General features: G+C 37.2%; 2 protein-coding genes across 3 annotated transcripts; one reads left to right on the top strand and one right to left on the bottom strand.

The window, feature by feature from the left end:
• Positions 1–6,564: 6,564 nt before the first annotated feature.
• On the bottom strand, positions 6,565–7,731 carry LOC131025870 (uncharacterized). The gene has a single exon (XM_057955656.1). It carries the CDS (start codon positions 7,729–7,731, stop codon positions 6,565–6,567), a length of 1,167 nt encoding a protein of 388 aa, XP_057811639.1.
• Positions 7,732–10,065: 2,334 nt separating this feature from the next.
• On the top strand, positions 10,066–15,256 carry LOC131024299 (probable beta-1,3-galactosyltransferase 2). 2 transcript variants are annotated; one of them, XM_057953815.1, is made up of 11 exons: positions 10,066–10,793; positions 11,610–11,706; positions 11,876–11,940; positions 12,016–12,227; positions 12,347–12,410; positions 12,917–12,989; positions 13,123–13,243; positions 13,821–13,908; positions 14,040–14,165; positions 14,249–14,358; positions 14,686–15,256. In XM_057953815.1, the coding sequence occupies exons 1-11, from the start codon at positions 10,681–10,683 to the stop codon at positions 14,832–14,834; spliced, it is 1,218 nt and encodes a 405-aa protein (XP_057809798.1). In that variant the 5' UTR covers positions 10,066–10,680; the 3' UTR covers positions 14,835–15,256. The 2 variants fall into 2 exon arrangements, with proteins under 2 accessions (XP_057809798.1, XP_057809799.1); XM_057953816.1 differs by having other exon boundaries at positions 10,077–10,793; positions 11,879–11,940.
• Positions 15,257–22,635: the final 7,379 nt, after the last annotated feature.

Raw genomic sequence — 22,635 nt, 5'->3', positions numbered from 1 at the left:
TCACGAACAAAAACAAAACGGTTATAGCTCATTTTTCAGAAGGAAGAATAATATGCAGAGTGTCGCAGCAAAAGGTGAACCGATTATATGTATGAAGACACATAACCGTGAGTGTATTGCTTGATTTCAAAACAAAACTAAGTATCTCAAACATCAAGACTCTAATATCATAAAGGCGATATGGAAATTTAAAATACATCGATTGAAACTTTCCCCCACCAGCACCAGACCAATCTCGCTCCCTGCTTAGCCTGCACATTTAGAAATATATGCAGGGCGTGAGTACATAATACTCAGTGGGCAAATGTCGAAAAACAAGAAAGGTGCTCTTAGAGCTATAGGTTTGAAACTTGCCACATCTCAGCAATACACAGAAATAAAGTTAACGTAAATGAATCTGTGCATGCAGTTTTCATAATCATAATATCATAAAGAAACGATAGCGCTATCAAAGTACTCATCATGCATGTACCACATCTACAACTCATCATTATCAAAGGTACTGAGAAGTAGGCCTCCCTCTCAAGTACCGTGACCGGCCGACCCGAAGACGGCTCACAGTCACCTCTGTGCACAAAATCCCGCTTGTGGCAGGACCGAATTCGTCTCATCTCATCAGTAGAGGGTAACACACAAGCTCAACATCAAAAATTGGCAAGTCAAACAGTTCTTGAACATCATTTATCTCAAAGCATTTGATAAACTCATAACATTATTAACTCATTTTGGAAAACTCATACGATATATGTATACTCAAGATATTGCCCACCTGAAGTCCTTCCCTAATCCTGGAAAGAAATCAGGAGACTTACTTCTTCGTCTCGCTCGGGCCTTCATATATCATCATCATCGTCATCGTTCATGTGATAAAACAAACCTTAGTCAGAAACTCATTTACTAAAACCAATCTCATCTCAAACTATAACTTCTCACTCAACGTCTATTTACCCAATAAAACTCAATCCCTAGTATACTCAACTTCTAAGGACTCACACGTCCTACTCTCGACTTAACTCTCAACTTGGATCAAACTCATAGCATTTAAGCACATAAACAAGCATAAACACTTAAGCATATGAAAATCACACATAGACAAGTCAAAAACAAACATCACTCTGCACTGACTCAAATTCAAAACCTCACCAGACTCGGTACAGAACTCCCCTGGAGTCGTAACCTATACCAAAAGAAACCTCATTGAGTCTAGTTTCATTTAAAAAAAACTTCAGATCAAAAACTCCAATTATTTTAGGAGATATGACTGTTTTACTACAGTCTACCATATTCGGCAGTTTTTAGCAACCGAAAACTTTGATTTTTGAAAAATAGTAAACGTGGTCAAAAAGGTCTGAAATTTGCTGGTTACATAACTAAGACACTCATGTCTTAAAAATAAAAATTTGGGTTCCAAAAAATTAAGGAAAGATACTGAAAAAGGTGACTCTATTGGCTACTCACCGAACAATTCGGCAGAACGTAGCAGTTTTAGTTTTTTATTTTATAAAAATATTAAACGAAGTCCAAATGACTTGAAATTTTATCGGTGTGCTCAAGACTCTCAAATATACTTACCATAAAAGTTTCATGGTGTTTGGATAACAAAAACCCCTTGAAAACAGTAGGTCAGTGCATCACAAAAAATGACTCCGAACTCCATCACACAAGCAAACATGCTCAACTCAACATTTCTTCAAGCAAACTCATCAAAGTTCATTTTAAACTCTTATAGCATTCAAAAACATTCAAGTACAACATAATACTCATCATACTCATTCTCGACTCTTCTCTTACATCTTTAGACTCAAATCTCAAGGAAAACGTTTCAACGATCGCATCATTAAAATTCTCTTCTCATTTTCATGCTCAAAATTACTCAAATACTCAAACATGATCTCATTCATCATATAACTCATCATACACATATAGATTCCATTTTTATCATGTAAACTAAACTCTAATGAAAACTCATGTATCAACATAAAACTCTTAATAAAACATGACAAACGTTCACATAATGGTCATAAAGCAATTAGACCTCATTTTACCAAGCATCAACCTCACATCATATGAGAACTCAAAAACTCATATAAACTAAACTAAGTCAAAATTTTACTTAGCCAACAAAAGACTTAATTAAACATAAATAGACACTAATATCATGGTCAATTACATATATCTTAAGCCAATTCACTTAATAAACACATAGACAAGAAAGTCCTAATTTTTATTAAACTAAACTCTTTGAAATTTTATAAACACTCATGAATCCTTAATCCATTCATAGATCTATCAATCTTAACCAATTAATCTCACATATAAACTATCAATTTACAAATTAGAGCATAGATACACATATCCCTAATTTTATTAAACTAACTCATATCAAAATCATCAATTGACATCATATACTCAATTTACTCCATCAATCATCATCATATACATCTCATGGACTCATCTTCATCATCTATTCATCATTTTAATCATCAACTCAAAAGTTCCCAATTTTGGGTAAACTAAACTCCATCGAACTTTCACATCTCAAGGCATATACTTCACAACATACATCAATCATCAACAAACATCACATAGATCTCATTTTTCACCCCAAATCAAAGAAAGAAAAATAAAAATTTTTGAAGGGTTGAAGACCCAAATTTTCGAAAATTTTAGAAAAAGGAAGGGGGTGATTTTCTTGCTTCAATCTTTCAAGAATACTCACATACAACATCATTCAAGCTATAACTATGGATTACATGATCACTTACCCAAATTTACACCAAAACTCACACTTTCTCACTCTAGCTTTGAAGCCAATCTTCAATGATCCTCTTGAATTTAAGTAGCTAGGAGGTGTTCATGTAAGATTTAAGAGTGGATTGATGTGTTTGGTATGATTTTTGGAAGCTCCGAAGGTCGCTACAATGGTTGATAATGGAGGAAAGTGAGAGATGAGGGAGAAGAGGTGGTGGTCGAAAATGGTGAGTGAGGGAGAGAGAGAATTGCTTGGAAAGATATGAATTGATCTTGTGATCTTAAGGAAGATTTTGAAATCTTATGGAATATTTGGGCATTAATTGCCTTGATCTCTCTCTCTCTAATCTCTACACTCTCTCTCTAATCTCTACACTCTCTAAATTAATACACTTGGCAAATTTGTGGTATTTAGTCACATGCTTGAGAAATTAAAATAATAGTGTGAGAAGGGTGATTAAATAATAATCACAATAATTATGGAAATATTACTCAATAATAAAATACAATAGCATAATTATTCATGTGACCAAATAAAATAATTATAGCACTAATATTAGTGCACTCACTCAATTATAATATTCCTCTTCGTAGGAAAAATAATTTAAAAATATTATGCTTGGAAAAATTTCCATAAACCGGCATCATTTGATTTCTCGGTAAAAATAAACCGCACTTGCTTTGGAAACTTAATCAAAATTCCAAGTGCTAAAGTCTCAAATAAAAAATCATAATAACTTGCTCATAAAGACATACGTAACAGAAATCACATAATCAATCAATCACGTAAGTTCACATAACATCGCATCAAAGCAGTCGGCAAACACAAACAAACTAGACGTCTCTCTGACCGACTCTTTTCATCAAGGTTCTCACTCTTTCTTTCTCGACTCTATGTCAAACTCATTATTCCTATTTTCTTAATAGGACAGTAAATCTCTGATAACTCGGTATCCGGTAATTCTATTCCCGATAATCGGAAATAAATTAAAATCTCAACTCAATTCAATCAGCATCTCTCACTCAACTCATTTCTCAAATCTCATCACTCTAACTCCATCATTGGTTTATTCACTCGTAACTCTATTTAAAAGACAATCTGTCTTATCTGGTCATAAAAAAAAAGTAGTCTCGCATCTCGTCATCTCAGTACTCTCTATAGTGTTAAGACACTATCTCTCAACATAAGGAAAAGTACAGGGTGTTACACATTTGTAAGGCTCGGTGTTTTCCTGCGGACCGAAGGTCCAAATTTGCAGCCTTGATGGCCCAATAAGCGCGATGCTCGATCTCAACCGGCAAATGACAAGCTTTGCCATACACGAGGCGGTAAGGACTCATCCCAAGAACTCCTTTGAAGGCGGTCCGATATGCCCATAGGGCATCAGAGAGCTTGATGGCCCAATCCTTGCGAGATGGTTGCAAGGTCTTTTCAAGTATGCCCTTGATTTGTCGGTTGTTGGTCTCAGCTTGCCCCGAGGTTTGCGGATGATAAGGGGTTGCAACCTTATGGGTGATGCCATTTTTCCGCATGAGCTTCTCAAATAATTTGTTGCATTTTCCCCCATCACTAATGATAGCACGGGGGAAACCAAATCGGCACAGAATGTTCTCCTGCACAAACTTGAGGACAACATTAGCATCAGAAGTCCTCGTGGGGATTGTCTCAACCCACTTGGACACATAATCAACCGCCAATAAAATATACTCAAAACCATAAGAGATGGGAAATGGCCCCATGAAATCGATGCCCCAAACATCGAAAATCTCCACAACTAAAATGTTAGTTAGGGGCATCTCATTCCTACGGCCAATGTTTCCCACTCGTTGACAACGATCACAAGCTAAATAGAACGAATGGGCATCCTTAAAGAGAGTCGGCCAATACAAACCAGATTGGAGCACCTTATGGGCCGTCTTTTGACCGCCAAAATGGCCTCCGCAATGAGCGTCATGACACCACTGTAAGACGCGTTGTTGCTCCTCATTGGGCACACACCTACGTATTACTTCGTCCTTTCCCAACTTAAACAAGTAGGGATCCTCCCAATAGTATTGCCTGCAGAGAGACAGAAAACGCTTCCTCTCTTGGGAAGTGAGGTTAGGTCGGAGTTCTCCACAAGCAAGATAATTGACAATGTCTGCAAACCACGGGACCGAAGTCAAATGCTCAAATGGGAAAGACTCATGAATAGCAACATCGTTTGACTCAACCTCATTATGTTCAAGTCTAGACAAGTGGTCGGCCACAGAGTTTTCACTACCCTTCCTATCCTTGATCTCAACATCAAATTCTTGCAACAACAAAATCCAACGAATAAGGCGTGGTTTGGCTTGAGACTTGGTCAACAAATACCTAAGAGCGGCATGATCACTATGTACAATTACTTTAGACCCGATGATATAGGCACGAAATTTATCTAAAGCAAACACCACAACGAGCAACTCTTTTTCTGTAGTAGTGTAATTTACTTGTGCATTATTCAATGTCAAACTAGCATAGTAAATCACACGCAACATTTTGTCAACACGTTGGCCAAGCACCGCACCCACAGCTGAATTAGATGCATCAAACATGATTTCAAACGGCATTGACCAATCGGGTGCAACCACAATTGGAGCCGTGCTCAACTTAAGTTTTAACAACTCAAAAGCATGCATGCAAGAATCATTGAATTCAAAAGGCACATCTTGGGCAAGTAAGCGGCATAAAGGTTGGCTAATCTTAGAAAAATCTTTAATGAAACGCCGGTAAAACCCGGCATGACCTAGGAAACTTCTAATCCCTTTCACGTCAATAGGTGGAGGAAACTTTTGAATGACCTCTACCTTGGCTTTATCGACCTCTATACCATTTTTAGACACGACGTGGCCAAGAACAATGCCACTAGTCACCATGAAGTGACTCTTCTCCCAACTTAAGGTCAATCCACTAGTTATGCACCTTTGCAACACCACATCAATTTTCGACAAGCAATCACTAAAAGAGCAACCAAACATGGAAAAGTCATCCATAAAAATTTCAACGAAATCACCTATCATTTCCGTGAAGATCGACATCATGCACCGTTGGAAAGTCCCCGGTGCATTGCACAATCCGAACGGCATCCTCTTCCAAGCGAAGGTGCCAAAAGGAGTGGTGAATGCCGTCTTGTCTTGGTCCTCTGGTGCAATAGCTATTTGGCAGTAACCTGAAAGGCCATCAAGAAAACAATAGAAGTTATGACCGGCTAAATGATCGAGCATTTGATCAATAAAATGGAGGGGAAAATGATCATTTTTGGTAGCAGCATTCAACTTCCTGTAGTCGATACACATGCGACACCCCGTCACGGGGTGGGTTGGCACCAACTCTTGATCGTCATTTAGGATGACTGTGATCCCTCCTTTCTTCGGCACCACATGCACCGGACTGACCCACTCACTATCGGCGATGGGGTAGATGATTCCCTCCGCCAATAGCTTGAGAATTTCTTTGCGTACCACCTCCATGAGGACAGGGTTCAATCTCCTTTGGCCATCTCTCTTGGGCCTCGCTCCTTCCTCAAGGTGGATCCTATGCATGCAAGTGGCGGGGCTAATGACTTTAATGTCGGCAAGACCCGGGGCTAATGACTTTAATGTCGGCAAGACCCCATCCGAAAGCTGCCTTGTTTTTCCGCAATACCTCCATCAATGCCAACTCTTGCTCGTGCGTGAGCTCGGCAGATATGATCACTGGCTTTTCCTCCTCTCCTTCCAAGTATACATACTTGAGGTTCTTGGGGAGCTCCTTGAGTTCCAACGTCGGCTTACTCTTCGTGGCATAGTCAATCACCACTGCCTCATCGATGGGGAGCTTTTAGCCTTACGGGCCCGCTCTCTTTTTTCGGCTTCTCGGGCAAACTCCTCCATGTCCGCGGACCCTGCAAAAACCTCAACAACTTCCTGCTCCTGCACAAAGAACATCTCGGCCAAGCCATCAATAGCATCAATATAAGAACATTCATTAGTGAGTGAAGATGATGGCATGGCTCGATTATGATGCACGGAAAAAGACACTGACTCTCCTAACACGGTCATTTTAATGGTGCCATTTTTAACATCTATCAACGTGTTAGTAGTTTCCATGAATGGTCTTCCTAGCAGTAGAGTATGTTCTTTACCATTTTCATGTACCTCTCCAATTTTCAAAACAACAAAATCAACGGGCACAATCAAACCACCCACTCTAACAAGGATATCCTCAACTACCCCATGAGGATACCTCACCGACCTATCGGCTAATTGCAAACACATACGAGTGGGTTTCAAGTTTCCTAACTCTACTTGCTTGAAAATAGAGTAAGGCATTAAATTGATTCCAGCCCCCAAATCTAACATCCCCGAGGCCTCCTTACCATTTCCCAAGGAGATATTAATCACAAAACTACCTGGGTCTCGTTGCTTGGTCGGTAAGGGCTGTTGCATTATGGAGTTTGCAACCTCGGACACCAAAATCTTCTCGTTGTCCTCGAACCTCCTCTTCTTGGAGGCCAACTCCTTAAAGAACTTCAAATAAGCTGGGACATTCCTGATCACATCCAGCAAAGGTAAGTTCACATTCACCTTTGCCAACATGTTGTAGAAATCGGTGAATTGTTGGTCCAGCTTTTCATTCTTCAACCGGCTTGGGTAAGGGACCGGTGGCTTATATGGCTTGGCAGCCTTGTGGAGCTTCACTTCGGACTCCTTCTCCTTCTCTTCCTCTCTTGGCTGCAGTGGCTCCTTTTCTTGCTCCTCCATGCGGGCTTCCTTGGGGGGTTCTTCCATAGGAGCTTCCACTTTGTTGTCCACCATTTTTCCACTGCGTAACACAGTGACTGCTTGAGCTTGGTGGGGCTGCAATCCTTGGCCATGGAGCTTTCCTGGCTGTTGCTGCTGTTGCATCTGGTTTAAGGTCCCAGAGAGCTGCCCAACGGTTGTCTCGAGACGCTTGATTGTAGCAGACTGGGACTCCATGCTCTGTTTGGTCATCTCCATAAAGGACTGCATAGTGTCCTCGAGAGACGGCTTTTGGGGTGGCACTGGCACTGCTTTTTGAAACTGTTGAGGTGCACTCTGGTGCTGCTGCAGTTGCTGGAACTGTCCTTGCTGCATCGTTGGTTGCATGGGAAACTGCTGGTACTGCTGATACTGCGGGGGTTGCTATTGCTGATAAGCTTGAGGGTAATTCTGCTGCTGGGGAAAGGAGAACTGTTGTTGAGATGGGTAGAATTGCTGCTGGTTCTAATACCCAAATTGCTGTGGAGGTCGGCGGAATTGATTGCCTTGGTTTGATCCCGACCCTTGGCCATGAGCTTGGTTCCTCCATCCAGAATTCTGCTGAGTTCTCCAACCCAAGTTGGAGCTTTGTTGCCCTTGATTAAACATGGGCCTCTGCTCAAATTGAGGCCTCCCAGGGTAACCCTGAGCAACATAGACTTCTCCCAGGCCTCCCAAGCCAAGACAAATGAAAGTTTTAAAGATTGTAACTACTGGACGTGCGGTGTAAAAGGGCATATTTTTACCAATTGCCCTAACAACGAGAAAAGAGGAATACGAAAATTCGAATCCACACCGGATATCGAAGATGCCCTTTACAACCAAGAACTGAAACATGTGTATCAATTCGAGGACATATCCTCTGATGAGAGTATATACGAGCAGGAAGAAGTCCTTAGTTCTGAAAATTCAGACATGACGGATGGATCATCCGGAGACGAGTCAGACTAAAGAAGACGAGGTTGTTACCCACCTGTAGAAGGACGATCAGAATGGATATACCAGCCATTCTCTGATCCCGCAGAAAAAGGTGGTGGATAAACTCGTGGAAAAAATCAAGAATAAAACCGTGGATATACAAACATTCCAAGGGTTTTCAAGAGGAAGATTGGATCAAGTCCTACAAAGCTTGAGTCCATTCAAAAGAAAGCATCATGCTTTCTTCGGCACAACCAGCCGGGAGTTGTCACTTCCGATAGAATTGACAAACAACCAAGTAAAGATCCAGTTAATTCCAGCCGAAGACGTGCGGAGGGATCTCTCAAAAATGAAGCCAGAAGTCTCTAATACGATGAAATGGATTCATATCGGAGCAATTCAACTGGTGATCAAGTCTGCTCTTTATCCAGGAACAGATACACCAATTGACATTGCGATTTGTGATAAGAGAGTCACAAATGCAAGAGATTCAGTACTGGGAGCCTTCTCAGGCAATCTTTATGCTAAGCAGATTATAGCCGAGTTGTACCCACAGATTGCTTATAATCTTCAAGATGCAGCCTTCAGCCGAGCCCTGACACTATATCAGGACTACAAGAGGAAGGATCTTTTAACAGGAGAAAATAGGCCATATTCGATTACGTATCAAGTTTCATATGCCCTATCAAATTCCCACCACACGAATCTATTTTTGGAAAAAGATTTTATTGAAATCCCAAAAATATGCAAGGAGGTGGCCAAGGCAATTAGCCCTGACCAAGTCGAAATCCCACAAATAAGGAAAATTGACATCCAAATCGGAGACAAGCAGGTGCTGAAATACGATCAAAGTCTCAGATTGAAAGCGCCCAGGTTGTCATTCCAAGGAGAAAGGCTTACATCAAGGCATTTGGAAAGAAGCTTTTCTCATTCCTACGAGAGAAAAGCAATACAGGAAGCACAAGTTCAAGGCATAAAGGTAAAACTCAAATGCCCTGAAGGATGGAGAAGTGTTTCCACAAAGTTTGATACAACCGAAAGGAAAAATCAATTTCCTTGCAACATGTTGTATTACTTGACAAATTCAGAAAGCAATCGATGCATTGGAATTCTGGAGATTGGAGACTTTGAGATTCAGATCGAAGGCAAAGCCGACGAGCGTAATAAAGAATTCATTAACAAGGCATTAAGCAATTTAAAGAATCATTGGGTATTTGCTTAATAAATTTTAAAATGGGGTCATTTTTTGAATATTCAAAACTTTGATGATGTCAAATTTTAATAAGCTTAAAAGTTCATGTATTAATTTACACCTTTTAAAGTTCATGTTAAAAACCAAATTACCCCAAAATTGGTGTATTTAGGTGCTAATAATCCATTTAAAAATTGATTTTTAAAAATGAGAGTAAAAACCAATTCTAAAAAAAAGTTATGCTCCTAATTTTATTCCGCGTAGGAATTATACTCGGCGAAGCGTAGCAGAAGACAAGCAGAGCCATTTCCTCGGCAAACAAAAAACACAAGTTTAAATCCTTTTTCCACTTCGGTAAGAAAAAGAAACTCCAATTAGACAGCGCACCGACGTTTTAGCTGAGGAAGTACGGTTTAATAATGGCGCTGTAATTTGTTTATTTCTTCGTCAACTTTGAAGTACAGAAAGAAATTTAAAAAGAAAAACAGAGAGAGAAGAGAGAGAGTGCAGTTGGGTTGGGTGGGCGGTGGGTCTATTCTTCTGTTCCTTTCTTCTCAAATTCCACATTACCACTACTCCTACTTCATCTTCTTCATCAATTCTTCTCCTCTCTCGCATTCCATTTCCCATTATACACGTTCACGTATACATATTAATCACAGCCCTTTTTCGTGTGCATATCTATTTGTGTGCTAGCCACATTTTTGGAGCCCCATTGCTCTAAAAGAACTGTCATCCGCAGAATTGCTATCATTATAGTGATATGTTATTTTCAGTAAACTATATATTTTGTAGACTTTCAGTAAACTATATTTAATAATTGCTCCCGCCTTATTCATTTTGCTTTCATTTTTTGACCTTTGTTAACACTTCGGAGTTGGTGATTTCCAGCGAATATTTGGGCTTCTGGATCTGCTCTTAAGCTTAATAGCTGAAGATCTCACTCTGCTCTTTGTTTTAATTTTAATTTTTGGTTGGAAATTGAGATGGGATATGATTAAGTTGAGAGATTGAGAGATTAATTTGAAGAGGGCAGGATGTCTTGGAAGAGCAGAGGAGTAGAGTCACCTTCGAAGAATCTAGTTTCGAGAAATCTCGCCCTTCTTCTCTGTGTTGGCTGCTTCTGCGCTGGAATGCTCTTCACCGACAGGTTTCGTATTTTATTTTTTATTACTTCATATTTTGATTTATAGAGCGTTAGGTTTTGTAGGGATACTTTATGGTGACTGTTAAATATAATTGGCTAAAATGATCATAATTGGTCTTCAACTCATTGACGACTTTCATCATATTCAGTTGATCTGCAATCCAATTGCAAACTGTACTTCACTTTTTAGTATCTAATGATGAAAGTTGATTAAAATAGCAGGGGTTCGATGTAATTTACTCGATTAAGTCAATTGAGCCTTTTTCCATCCTAGGATGTCGGCAAGCTTCATAACCATTTCAAGGGATTATAAGTAAACTTTATTATTTACAAACTTTGTGGAAATTCAGTTACGGGGAACATGATTCAAGATTAGCCAATTATTCATGAACTTAAACTTGAGTCTCCTTCTAGGGGGGCTCTAACTTGGCATTGCAGATGTGGATTCAGTATGAACGAGAGCTGCCGAGTATCTGTTTCTATTGTAAAAAGTCTTGGGCACGTTTCTGGCGGCATATTTGATTTCCTTTTGGGTTTAATGTCACCCAAATTAATGATAATAGCCCTACAGTTGAGATTTGCCTCAACTATAGTTTAGGGACTGATATGTTGTTTATGGATCATTTATATACCAAAATAAGCACGCTTGTATCTGCCATATTATCTTCTTGATCATTACTTTCTGTTCTGAAAGTAATGGTGTATTATGTGATACTTGCAAAATCATTCTGGAGAACATGATGAGATTTTCCACTTAAGTTAGAAGTTCTTTTAGCAACCTCCTATGAAGACCTGAATGTTTCAACATTTTGCTGGCAGGATGTGGGCACTTCCAGAAGCTAAAGATATATCAAGGTCAAGAGGGATTGCTGACGAAAAGCTTCAGTTAGTCTCAGATGGTTGTGATCCAAAAGTTGTGAGTACTAAATTACTGTTACCACTTCACTCACATTAAACATTGCAAGGTTTAGCCTAACTGTTGATATCATAAGCATGACGAATAAAGTATATTTTGCTTTATGTCTAAAAGGGTTTAATTGTTTATTTGGAGATTAGGATATAATATCAATTCTTTGCTTTGTCAGAAGGATGTGAAATGGGGTTCCAAGGATGTATCAAATACAGCGTCAAGGACACACGACACGGTTCAGTAAGTACTTCAGGTTTTAGGATGTTTATTTTATCAAACAAACTGCATAACTCATAGTTACCTGCAACAATGCAGGACTCTTGATAAAACAATTTCAAATTTGGAAATGGAGCTAGCTGCTGCTAGGGCTGTACAGGATTCCTTACTTAGTGGTTCCCCGATATCAGAAGACCTGAAAATACCTGAATTGACCAGAAAAAGAAAATACTTGATGGTCATAGGCATCAACACTGCTTTTAGTAGTCGAAAGAGAAGAGACTCAGTTCGTGCTACTTGGATGTTACAAGGTGCTCCATATTTCTTTCATTTGTTTTCCTATTTATGTCTATAGCAAATTTGTCTGGATGTCATAATCGATGGAGAAATTATTTCTAATTCATGACTTCTGTTCTTTGGGAAAGTTCAGGTGGCAAACGGAAACAGCTCGAGGAAGAAAAGGGAATTGTAATTCGATTTGTGATTGGTCATAGGTAAGTAATAGTAAATGTTTTGGATTCTACTGTGATGTCTGAATTTATTGTGCAGTTTCTTGAAATGATTTTTTTTAACATCAGTGACTTGATTATATAGACTCATTTTATCTTTATGTAATATCCGTTCATAATTCAAGGTGAACAAGTCTTCACCGTTTGCACTTTCCCTGGGTATATTGCTGGTGCTTCTTCATTGATGCTCTATAGTATAATTTAATGCATTTAGTCGGCTAAACCATGATTATATCGCTTGTGCACGAGCTTCTGAGCAACCATAAATTTAAGTTCTAAATATTTGTATGGATCATAATTATCTTTCAAGCCTCCCTGAGAATCATATCCCCAATTATTTTATTGCACGCTATTTTTGACAAAGCTTGATATGTAGTCTTTGGAAACTGCCTGTGTATAAATTTTTTTCCATTGCAAGTGTGTGCAAGTATGTTTTTGACAAAGATTTATGTCTAATTTCAACTTTGCTTATCTGATCCTCGAATCACCAGCGCAACATCAGGTGGAATTCTTGACAGAGCTATTGAAGCTGAAGATAGAAAACATGGAGATTTTCTAAGACTGGTAATTTATTTTCTTTCTGTGTCTTCTTTCTGCACTTCATACTTGAAGCTATGAATATGATTGTTCCTCTTACGCAATTTAATACAATTGGAATGCTTAAGGTTTTGACCTAATACCACTACCTAATTTCCAGGATCATGTTGAAGGATACCTTGAACTATCAGCAAAGACGAAAACTTATTTCACCACTGCAGTTCAACTTTGGGATGCTGATTTCTATGTCAAAGTCGACGATGATGTGCATGTAAACATAGGTAAGAAGAAACTATTGGCCTCCAAATGATTGTGAATCCATGTATATCCATGAGATCAATGTGCGTATAAGTTACATATACACATAGGTGTGAAGGGAATATTTATAGATAGACAAGAAAAACAAATCTCCTCCTGGAATTAAGGACTTGAAGCAGTTATAAACCAAAAATATTCTTTTTCCCTGAAGTTGTTTTTGTTGGCTGACATGGTTTATGGGTGAACCCATATGATATATGTACAACTGAAAAGGCTACTCATGTCATGTAGTCTGTTTTATTATCCAGGAAAGAAACTTTCCATCTTAAAAGATAGTTTCTAGGACTTGCAAAAAACATATTGTTTTTTCAATACCACAAGAATAATTTCATCTAAGTAACAACTCAAAACTTGAAGCGCAAACATATCACAAGTAATTCTTGCTTTAAGAGCCTGCTCAACTTAACAAGTATTGCTCTTGGGTTAATATGTTTGAGGTTGGGTGAGGACTGAGGAGGTAACAAGCTTTACGAAATGATTGTAAAACAATTTTCAGTATGACATTCTTTTTCATATTAACTTATATTCTTTTAATTGCAGCAACGTTGGGAGCGACTCTGGCTAGACATCGTTCTAAACCTAGGGTGTACATAGGATGTATGAAATCTGGTCCAGTCCTGGCTCAGAAGTAAGCATCTGGCATTGTTATCCCGATTTTGTCAGAGAATATTATACTTCACGTTTTAGCACTAGGTTTTGTCCCGAAGGTTTCCATTTCTTTCCCTTACTTGGCCTTTGTTTTGTCATTCTGATTCACAGGGGAGTAAGATATCATGAACCTGAGTATTGGAAGTTTGGTGAGCATGGAAACAAGTATTTTCGTCATGCTACAGGCCAATTATATGCTATTTCTAGAGATCTGGCCACGTATATATCAATAAACCAGTAGGTTTTTTGCACCTGTGTTCCCTTTATTGTAAATATAAATATAGATCTATCAGTTAATCTAATAAACTTTATTGTGGTAGGCACGTACTGCACAAATACGCAAACGAGGATGTCTCGCTGGGATCTTGGTTCATCGGATTGGATGTGGAGCATATAGATGACCGAAGATTATGTTGTGGCACACCACCTGGTATCTGTTTTTCCCCCTAAGGGCCCCATCTAGCACATAACTCTACACGATGGAAAATATATTATATATATCCATTTTATGAATGAAACCTTAAATGATTGTTTTAAGTATTTTGTTCTTATCGTGAAGGTCTTTTAGAGAAGCGTCTGTAGTAAAAGCATGACAAGAACCTGATAGAATATATATTTGAATTGTGATATAAGTTAGGATATACAACGAAGAAAGTAAAGAGACTCATTACAAACGCCACATTTTGCAAGTACTAATATAAAGCAATGTTTTATAAATGCCACATTTGAGCTCTTAATTATGTTTGAGAAATTGCAGATTGTGAGTGGAAGGCCCAGGCAGGCAACATATGTGTTGCTTCATTTGACTGGAGCTGCAGTGGAATTTGCAATTCTGCCGATAGAATCAAGGAGGTGCACCGCCGTTGTGGAGAAGGCGAGAGTGCTGTGTGGAATGCGGCTTTTTGATTTGTGTTGCTTCTTTTTCGACCAGTCACTGAGGCTGCATCTAATGAAGGTTAGAATGCTCCACGGCTTGTAGTTACCGGATAAAAGTGAGACATCCTCATGTCCTATCCTAGAGGCCCTAGAAATTTGCTTGTTATACATAATTCTTTCTATATTTCCACGTAAAATCTACCTGTAATATATGTGTAAGTGAGGGAGAAAGTGGAAGAAAAGGTTGCTGGCAAAATCTGCTCTGTTTTAGCCGAGGAGATAGGTCGTTATAGCAACTATACATAGAAATTAGTGTGTTTAGTATTAGTGAAACTTATAATAAGTGTATGTTTTCTGCGAGGTTTTGTTGCCTTTTCTTTTATGGTGCAGTTAGTTTTGCCGCCGAATTGTTCAACAATTTTCTTAATACGATTTTTCTTCATCTTGGTTAACATGTCATTTTCGAGAGTTAAGAGTTACTGGATCATATTTTACTTTTATGTTGATATATACATTTCATAATTGATAAGGATGGTTAATTGTTCCCCTAAAAAAAAGGATGGTTAATTGTTGACGTTAAATCTAATTTTGTTCTCTCATTTTAAGTACAATAAAATTGTCTAATAGTAATAGAATTTAATGATAATAAGATAAGTTTTACCAAATTTTACATTTTTCGTGTAACAAAATTTAGTTACATTTACATACTCCCTCCGTCCACCAATCAACTACCATTTGATGGTCGGCACGGAAACTAAGAAAGCTGAAAAAGGTGGTGTAAAAGTAGTGTAAAAGACTAAAAGGGTAGTGTTAATATATTTTGATTACTTTTGCTAATCTTTCATTAGCTATTTGACATTATTTTAATGCCTTGACTTATTAAAGTGTTCATTTTTATTTTTTTTATAAGCTATTTCTTTCTTTTTTTACTCTTTAATTAAATAAACTGAAAACTGGAAAACAAATAAATTGAAAATTCGAAAATAAATAAACTGGAAATAAATAAATAAATAAACTGAAAATTTGAAAATTAATAAATAAATTAATTAAAAACTGGAAAATAATTTTTTTAGAAAATAAATAAACTTAAAGTTCGAAAATAAATAAATAAATTGAAAATTCAGAAAATAAATAAACTGGAATTAAATAAATAAATAAACTGAAAATTCAAAAATAAATAAATAAATTAAAATCCGGAAAATTATTTTTTATAGAAAATAAATAAACTAGAATTAAATAAATAAATTAAAATATGGAAAATTATTTTTTTTACAAAATAAATAAACTTAAACTTCGAAAATAAATAAATAAACTTAAAATTCAGAAAATAAATAAACTGGAAATAAATAAATAAACTGAAAATTCAGAAAATAAATAAAATGGAATTAAATAAATAAATAAACTGAAAATTTGAAAATAAATAAATAAAATAAAAATTCAAAAAATAAATAAACAGGAAATAAATAAATAAACTGAAAATTCAGAAAATAAATAAACTTAAAATTCGAAAATAAATAAATTGAAAATTCAAAAAATAAATAAATTGGAATTAAAATTTTCAGAAAATAAATAAATAGATACACTGAAAACTGGAAAATAAATATTTTAGAAAATAAATAAACTGAAAATTTGAAAATAAATAAATAAATATACTGAGAATTCCGAAAATAAATAAATTGGAAATAAAATTTTCCGAAAATAAATAAATTAGAAATTTAAAATATCCTACTCCATTTAATTAACATCAAAATTGGATTAAGTAGACAAGTAATGGTAGAGTGTGGTGGGTCCAATTGGTAAAGTGTAGTAATTGAAAAAGTAAGGGAGGGTATATATGTCCAAAAAGCAGAGTAGGTAGTTAATTGATGGACAAATTTTTTGAGGCAAATGGGTAGTTGATTGGTGGACGGATGGAGTATTATTTAGACCATCTTGAGTCAATATTTGACTAATCCATGTTTTGTATCACTCATGAGTTTTGTAACATTGATTTGATTCATTATGTTGACTTATATACATTAGTTCAAATTTTTATATTTTTGATTTAATTTAAATAACACAATTCCTTAAATTAAAATTACATTAATTTAAATACTAAAATTTAAAAGGGTAATTATTGTCTAAATACACCAACTTTCCTTCTATTTTGAAATTAAACATGAACTTTCAATTTTTCATCAAAATACACCAACTTTCAAGGTTTGTCTAAATTTGACACCATCCAAAATTTGATATTTACAGACTTGCCCTATAATTTGTTTAACTGCACATAGACCCAAAATTTTCATGACTTGGACAAAAAACCCCAAATCCAGGCTTATGATCACAATTGAATTTTCTTCTAAAATTATAATGCCAAAAATTTCATGATTTTCACGCTCTCGCCTAAAATTATATCAGAGCGGGTTTTTATAGATGAATTTATTTAATTTATTTTATGATTTATCTATGGGATTAACCTATGTGGGAGGAGACTCCATAAGAATTGGAATGGATCCGGACGAATGTCCGAGATGTCTTGTATACAGGATATCTTTCCAAATCTTGGAAAGAGAAACTAGTCACCTTATGGGTGAATTACGATTGTCGCAGCCCGATATAGTCAGTGATAGCGTATACCAAGTATCGTACGACTAATAAAAGAAATAGTGAAAGAAATGGAATTTGCATCTTGTATTAGCGGAAGCATTTGCAATTTATATTCATTTCCAAGAAAGATTTTAAGACCAAAAATAATTACTCGCTTGGGTGAAACATAATAAGCAGTTGAAACTTAGCAAGGGTTTGAGAAGTATTTTCCCTTATGGGATATTACAGGCATAAGCAAATTTAAATAAGAGTTTCATCAGAGTTAGGCAGCGAGATGCGTTACTATATGTGTGAAGACATATAACAGGGAGTTCAAATTCTTATAGAGTCAAAGCTTATAAAGATAAGTATGAGACATAGGAAAGACACAGCCAACTGACAATTCCAACAGCCTTCTCCCATCCTCGCGCCAAGCCAGACCTGCACATTTAGAAAATACATGCAGGGCTGAGTACCAAAAAGCACTCAGTGGACTCATGCCGGAAATAATTGAAATGTTGCTCTTAGAGCTATATGTCAATCTTGCCATTTTCAATGCATCAACAGGATTTAAGTGAGATTAAAAAAACATGTTCATGTTTTTCTGTCATAAACTCATTTGCATCATCATAATAATATCATTAGTCTGCAGACATTATATTCAGGGTATGTGCCAACTATGAGAACTCATATAACATATATATACTAGGTGAAGAGAAGGAGGTCTCCTTCAAATCACCATGACCGGCCGACTAGAGACGGCTCACGATCACCTCTGCGCACAAAACCTTTACTGTCATATAAATCAGTTAAAGGCCGATATCTTGCATCATGATCATAATCATGTCTTTCATAGAGGCAACATACCATACTTCATTCTCATCAATAATAAATATGGCAAGTTGACAATTTTCATAATACTCATCAATAATGCTTCAACATGCTTCATTTTCATAAGATTCATCAATAATACTTCAACATGTATCATTTTCATAAGATTTTGCATTTGAACTCATTATCATGGTAGCTAGCCATAATAGAGTTAGAATAAAGCCCACCTGTCTCAGGGGTCGATGACGTAACGCTCAGAGTCGTACTAACGCCGGCCGTCACTCGAACCTTTGGTGGCGCACGTGGTTTAGATTGCCATGTGACAAAATAAACTCTAGTTAGAATTTCATCTAACTAATATCTAATACTTATACTTGCATCAATGCTTAATATCATCTTATAACTTCTCTACTATTACCCAATTGGACCTCCCAATTTAATTGGATATCTTATCCAATTAAAAGACTATCAATCCTAGGTAAATAGCATTCAAAATAAATCACTTAGTCATTCATACTTCAAACTAATCACTCATTCCACATAATACATTTAGGAATTATCTCAATAGTCAAATGACTTGAAAATAATCCTATGAACTTGAAATCTTTTTCCTTGTAAGTAAATTCTCAAAAATTCATGTAAGCTTTGGAAAATATATAAAATTTTCTAGTAGCATTTTCATGTCATAAATGGTGTATTATTCCACCAAAACTTTAAAATCCTCAAAACAATTTCAAAGTAGAAATTTTCGGACTCCTACAGTTTACCATTCTGCTCTGCCTCAACTTTAAATAATAAACTGCTTTAACTCAGAAAACTCCTGGATTTGAGACTTACACCGTTGAAAACCTCTTTGAGTCTAGTTTTATTTAAAAAAAATTAGAGTGAAAAACTCCAAGTGGTTTAAGAGATATGGGTGTTTTCCCACAGTCTACCAGATTCGGCAGTTTTGCACGACTGGAATCTAGAATTTTTGAAAAATAGTAAACGTTGGCCAAATGGGTTGAAATTTTACATGCATCTGTATAACACATTTATCTTTCTGTCATAAAAATGTGGGAGGCTGAATGTTTTTGGAAGTCACTGAAAAGTGTGACTCAAGTGACTGCCTTTCTAGATTTCCGGGGGAAATGTGCAGTAAACGTTTTATATTTTAAAAAGGTTGTAAACGAAGTCCAAATGACTTGAAATTTTACCATAGCTTACAAGACACACATATCTACACACTGTAAAATGTTGAAGATTTTTGGACGAGAGAAACCTCGTCGACTGATCAGTTCAGAACGTAAGAAAACTTCTCAAAATGGTTGAAATAACAACATTTATACATATCACTTTAGATCTATAATTTCACCATTATTCTCATGCATTTTCTCACTAATAACTCATCATGCTTCAATTATCATAACATATAACCCCTTCAAGGGTTTTCAAGAAATATATCTTCCTTTCTCATGCATCTAACATGTAGAGGTGTATGAGCATATGAGGAGTAGTGGAAAGTTTGAAGGAGTTCATATGCTTTCTTTCACCAACATTTTCGAAAATCATAAGAGTAGAGAGAAGGGATTGTCCTGCTTCAATATGCTTCAATATACATGCTTATACATCATGAAAATATATACATAACATAAGAGGAGGATTGAGGTTGCTACCAACAAGATCAATGGAGGTGGAGTAGAAGATGATGCGTAGTATGCTTGGAGCTTGTGCTTGAAGATTGGAGCACACTTGATGGCTTTAGTGTGAAGGTAGAACACTTTTGGCTTCCTTAACTCTTTCCAAAAATGGTGAAACAAGGAGAGAAGTGTGGTCGAGTGAGGAGGGGCTGCCGAATTAAAGAAGAAGAAGAGAGGGAGAGAAAGCTTGGCATTGATGAGAATTGATGGTGTGATCTTCCCATTAATGCCCAATCTTGTAGTAAATGTGTGAGGATGTCATGAAGTGAGGGGAATAGAGAGTGAGAAGAGAGAAGATGAGGAGAGAGAAGAGTGAGGGACGAGAGGGAGGGAGATGAGAGAAAGATTTGCATGTGATTGTGAGGGCTTAAAAATGGGGATTATGTTGGCTAGATAGGTTAGACCTTAGATGGCTCATCATGCTTACATATGCCTCATTTAATGGTGGAGAAAGAGAAGAGTGAGAGAGAGGTAGAGACCAAGAGAGGGAGATCGAGCAAGGGGGGAGAGAGAGGTGTGAGCATGTGCATGTGTGAGCTTAAGAAGGGGGATTGTGTTGGCTAGTTACATTAGCCTTTTAGGGGCTCCTTAATGGTGCATGTGATCTCCATTTATGGGGGAAGAGAAGAGTAATGTGGGGGAGAGGGGAGGGAGTGTTGCGTGAGGGTGAGAGGGATTGAGAGAGATCGAGAGAGGAAGAGAGATCGAGAGAGAGTGAGAGAGGGAGTGAGAGAGAAAGAGAGATCGAGAGGGAGTGAGAGAGGAAGAGAGATCGAGAGGTATATATATAAATGCTTGGATAATTAACTCTTATTTAGTGTGTAGGAATATATCCCAAGAAAATATATATATTCATGTGAGGAAAATTTCTCTCAATTATGATATTACTAATATCATAATAACAATGCGTCAATAAATCATATGTGAACATTTTACCACGTAAAATATTAATATCACATAGACATTTCAACTAAAAATATAGGGCGAAGATAGGTTTCTCGAAAATAAATTTATAAGACCCGAGAAAATAATATCGCCTCCTAATAAACTCTCAAAATAATTCTTATCTCAATTATTCGCCCACGTGCATAATTCCTCTAGCTACTATTTAAACTCAATTTAAATCGAGCTAGGGCACAAATAGCTTCTCAAAATACGGGGTGTTACATCCTTACCCCCTTAAAAAAATTTCGTCCCGAAATTTGAAATCTCACCTTCGGAAAACAATTCTGGATATTTTTCCTTTATTTTATCCTCCAATTCCCAAGTTGCTTCTTCTTGCCCGTGATGTCTCCATTGTATTTTGACCAAGGCAATTGACTTATTTCTCAATTGTTGGATCTTTCTATCCAACACAGCTTCGGGCCTTTCTTCATATTTCAGGTCCGGTTCAAGAGATATATCCTCTCGATGAATAACATGCTTCGGGTCAAACACGTATTTTCTCAATTGCGACACGTGAAAGACATTGTGAACATTCGCGAAATTTGGAGGTAACGCGAGTCTATAGGCAACAAGGCCTACTTTTTCCAATACGTCGTATAGGCCTATAAATCTAGGCTTGAGCTTTCCTTTTATACCGAATCGGTGAATCCCTCGAGAAGGGGAAACTTTCAAAAAGACTTTACTTCCCACTTCAAATTGAACCTCTGTGCGTCTAGTGTCGGCATAAGATTTTTGGCGATCTTGAGCTTCTTTAATTCGTTGCCGAATTTGTCTCACAGTCGTGATCATTTCTTCCACTGCGTCAGGACCTAACACTTTTCTTTCTCCTACTTCATCCCAATAAAGCGGAGATTTACATTTTCTTCCATAGAGGGTGACTCATCCAAAAACACCTAGCGGATGGACTCAAATTTATACGAGGTCGTCCTAGGGTGGTAAGGTGACTCAAGTCGTCTCACAAGGAAGACTTAGCAGGGCTCTAATCGTGTTACTCACAAGAAACTGAAAGGAAATCTAAACACTCTAATCGGGTAATTGGGTCTGACACTAACTCGCACTCTAATCACCAAGACATAAACAGAAGGAAGCAATAACGTTAACTAATGCAGTAAACATATAATAACGAAGAACATAGAGATGGAACATTAAACCGAACATAGAGATGGAACATTAATCTAGAACTCTAAATACGCGATCATACTCATAAACAACAATCAATTTGAAACCAAAGCATGAAAACTAAATCAAGCATCCGATTCAAGTTCAATAAAGACCTTAATCACCATAAAAGAATTCTCTAAACATTCACCAACAAGAGGGAAAACGTAGGCATCAACAACGAATTACGAGTAGCGTAAATTATCAAGATTCAACACAAATGATCTCAATTCATCACATTCATCAAAGGCATAAAACAAGAGATTCAAATAATCAAAGGATTCATATAAACTAAGAGAATCAAAATGAGTTCTTACAAAACGTAGCAATCCACGGAAACCAATCCGATGAAATGTAAATTGACATCCAAAGTGATCCAATGAATCCACAAGCGAAAGTAAATGTTTTGAAACTCAAAAAACCTTAGGAAAAGTGTGGAAAATCGCCCTAGAGGCTGCTGTGTTTGAAGATGTGAAGAAAAACCCTAAAAATGGGTTTTTATACGAAAATCCGTAACTGCCGGATTTGGCCAGGGACGGCGGCGCCGTGGGACGGCGGCCGCCGTGGGACGGCACCGCCGTGAGGGTGCTTCGCAGAATCCTCCAAAAAGGGGCACGGCCCGCGCCGTGGGGCCGCGGCCGCCGTCTGGA

The sequence above is a fragment of the Salvia miltiorrhiza genome, chromosome 5, assembly GCF_028751815.1.
Source record: "Salvia miltiorrhiza cultivar Shanhuang (shh) chromosome 5, IMPLAD_Smil_shh, whole genome shotgun sequence".
NCBI lineage: Eukaryota > Viridiplantae > Streptophyta > Magnoliopsida > Lamiales > Lamiaceae > Salvia > Salvia miltiorrhiza.
This window is presented reverse-complemented; position numbering and strand designations above follow the sequence as displayed.

Bases quoted from the DNA above. Each gene is read 5' to 3' on its own strand.
- LOC131025870 (XM_057955656.1), bottom strand. From the start codon at position 7,731: ATGGAGTCCCAGTCTGCTACAATCAAGCGTCTCGAGACAACCGTTGGG.
- LOC131024299 (XM_057953815.1), top strand. From the start codon at position 10,681: ATGTCTTGGAAGAGCAGAGGAGTAGAGTCACCTTCGAAGAATCTAGTT. The intron at 12,411-12,916 runs GTAAGTAATAGT...TCGAATCACCAG, and splicing joins CGATTTGTGATTGGTCATAG to CGCAACATCAGGTGGAATTC. The intron at 13,244-13,820 runs GTAAGAAGAAAC...TTTTAATTGCAG, and splicing joins TGATGTGCATGTAAACATAG to CAACGTTGGGAGCGACTCTG.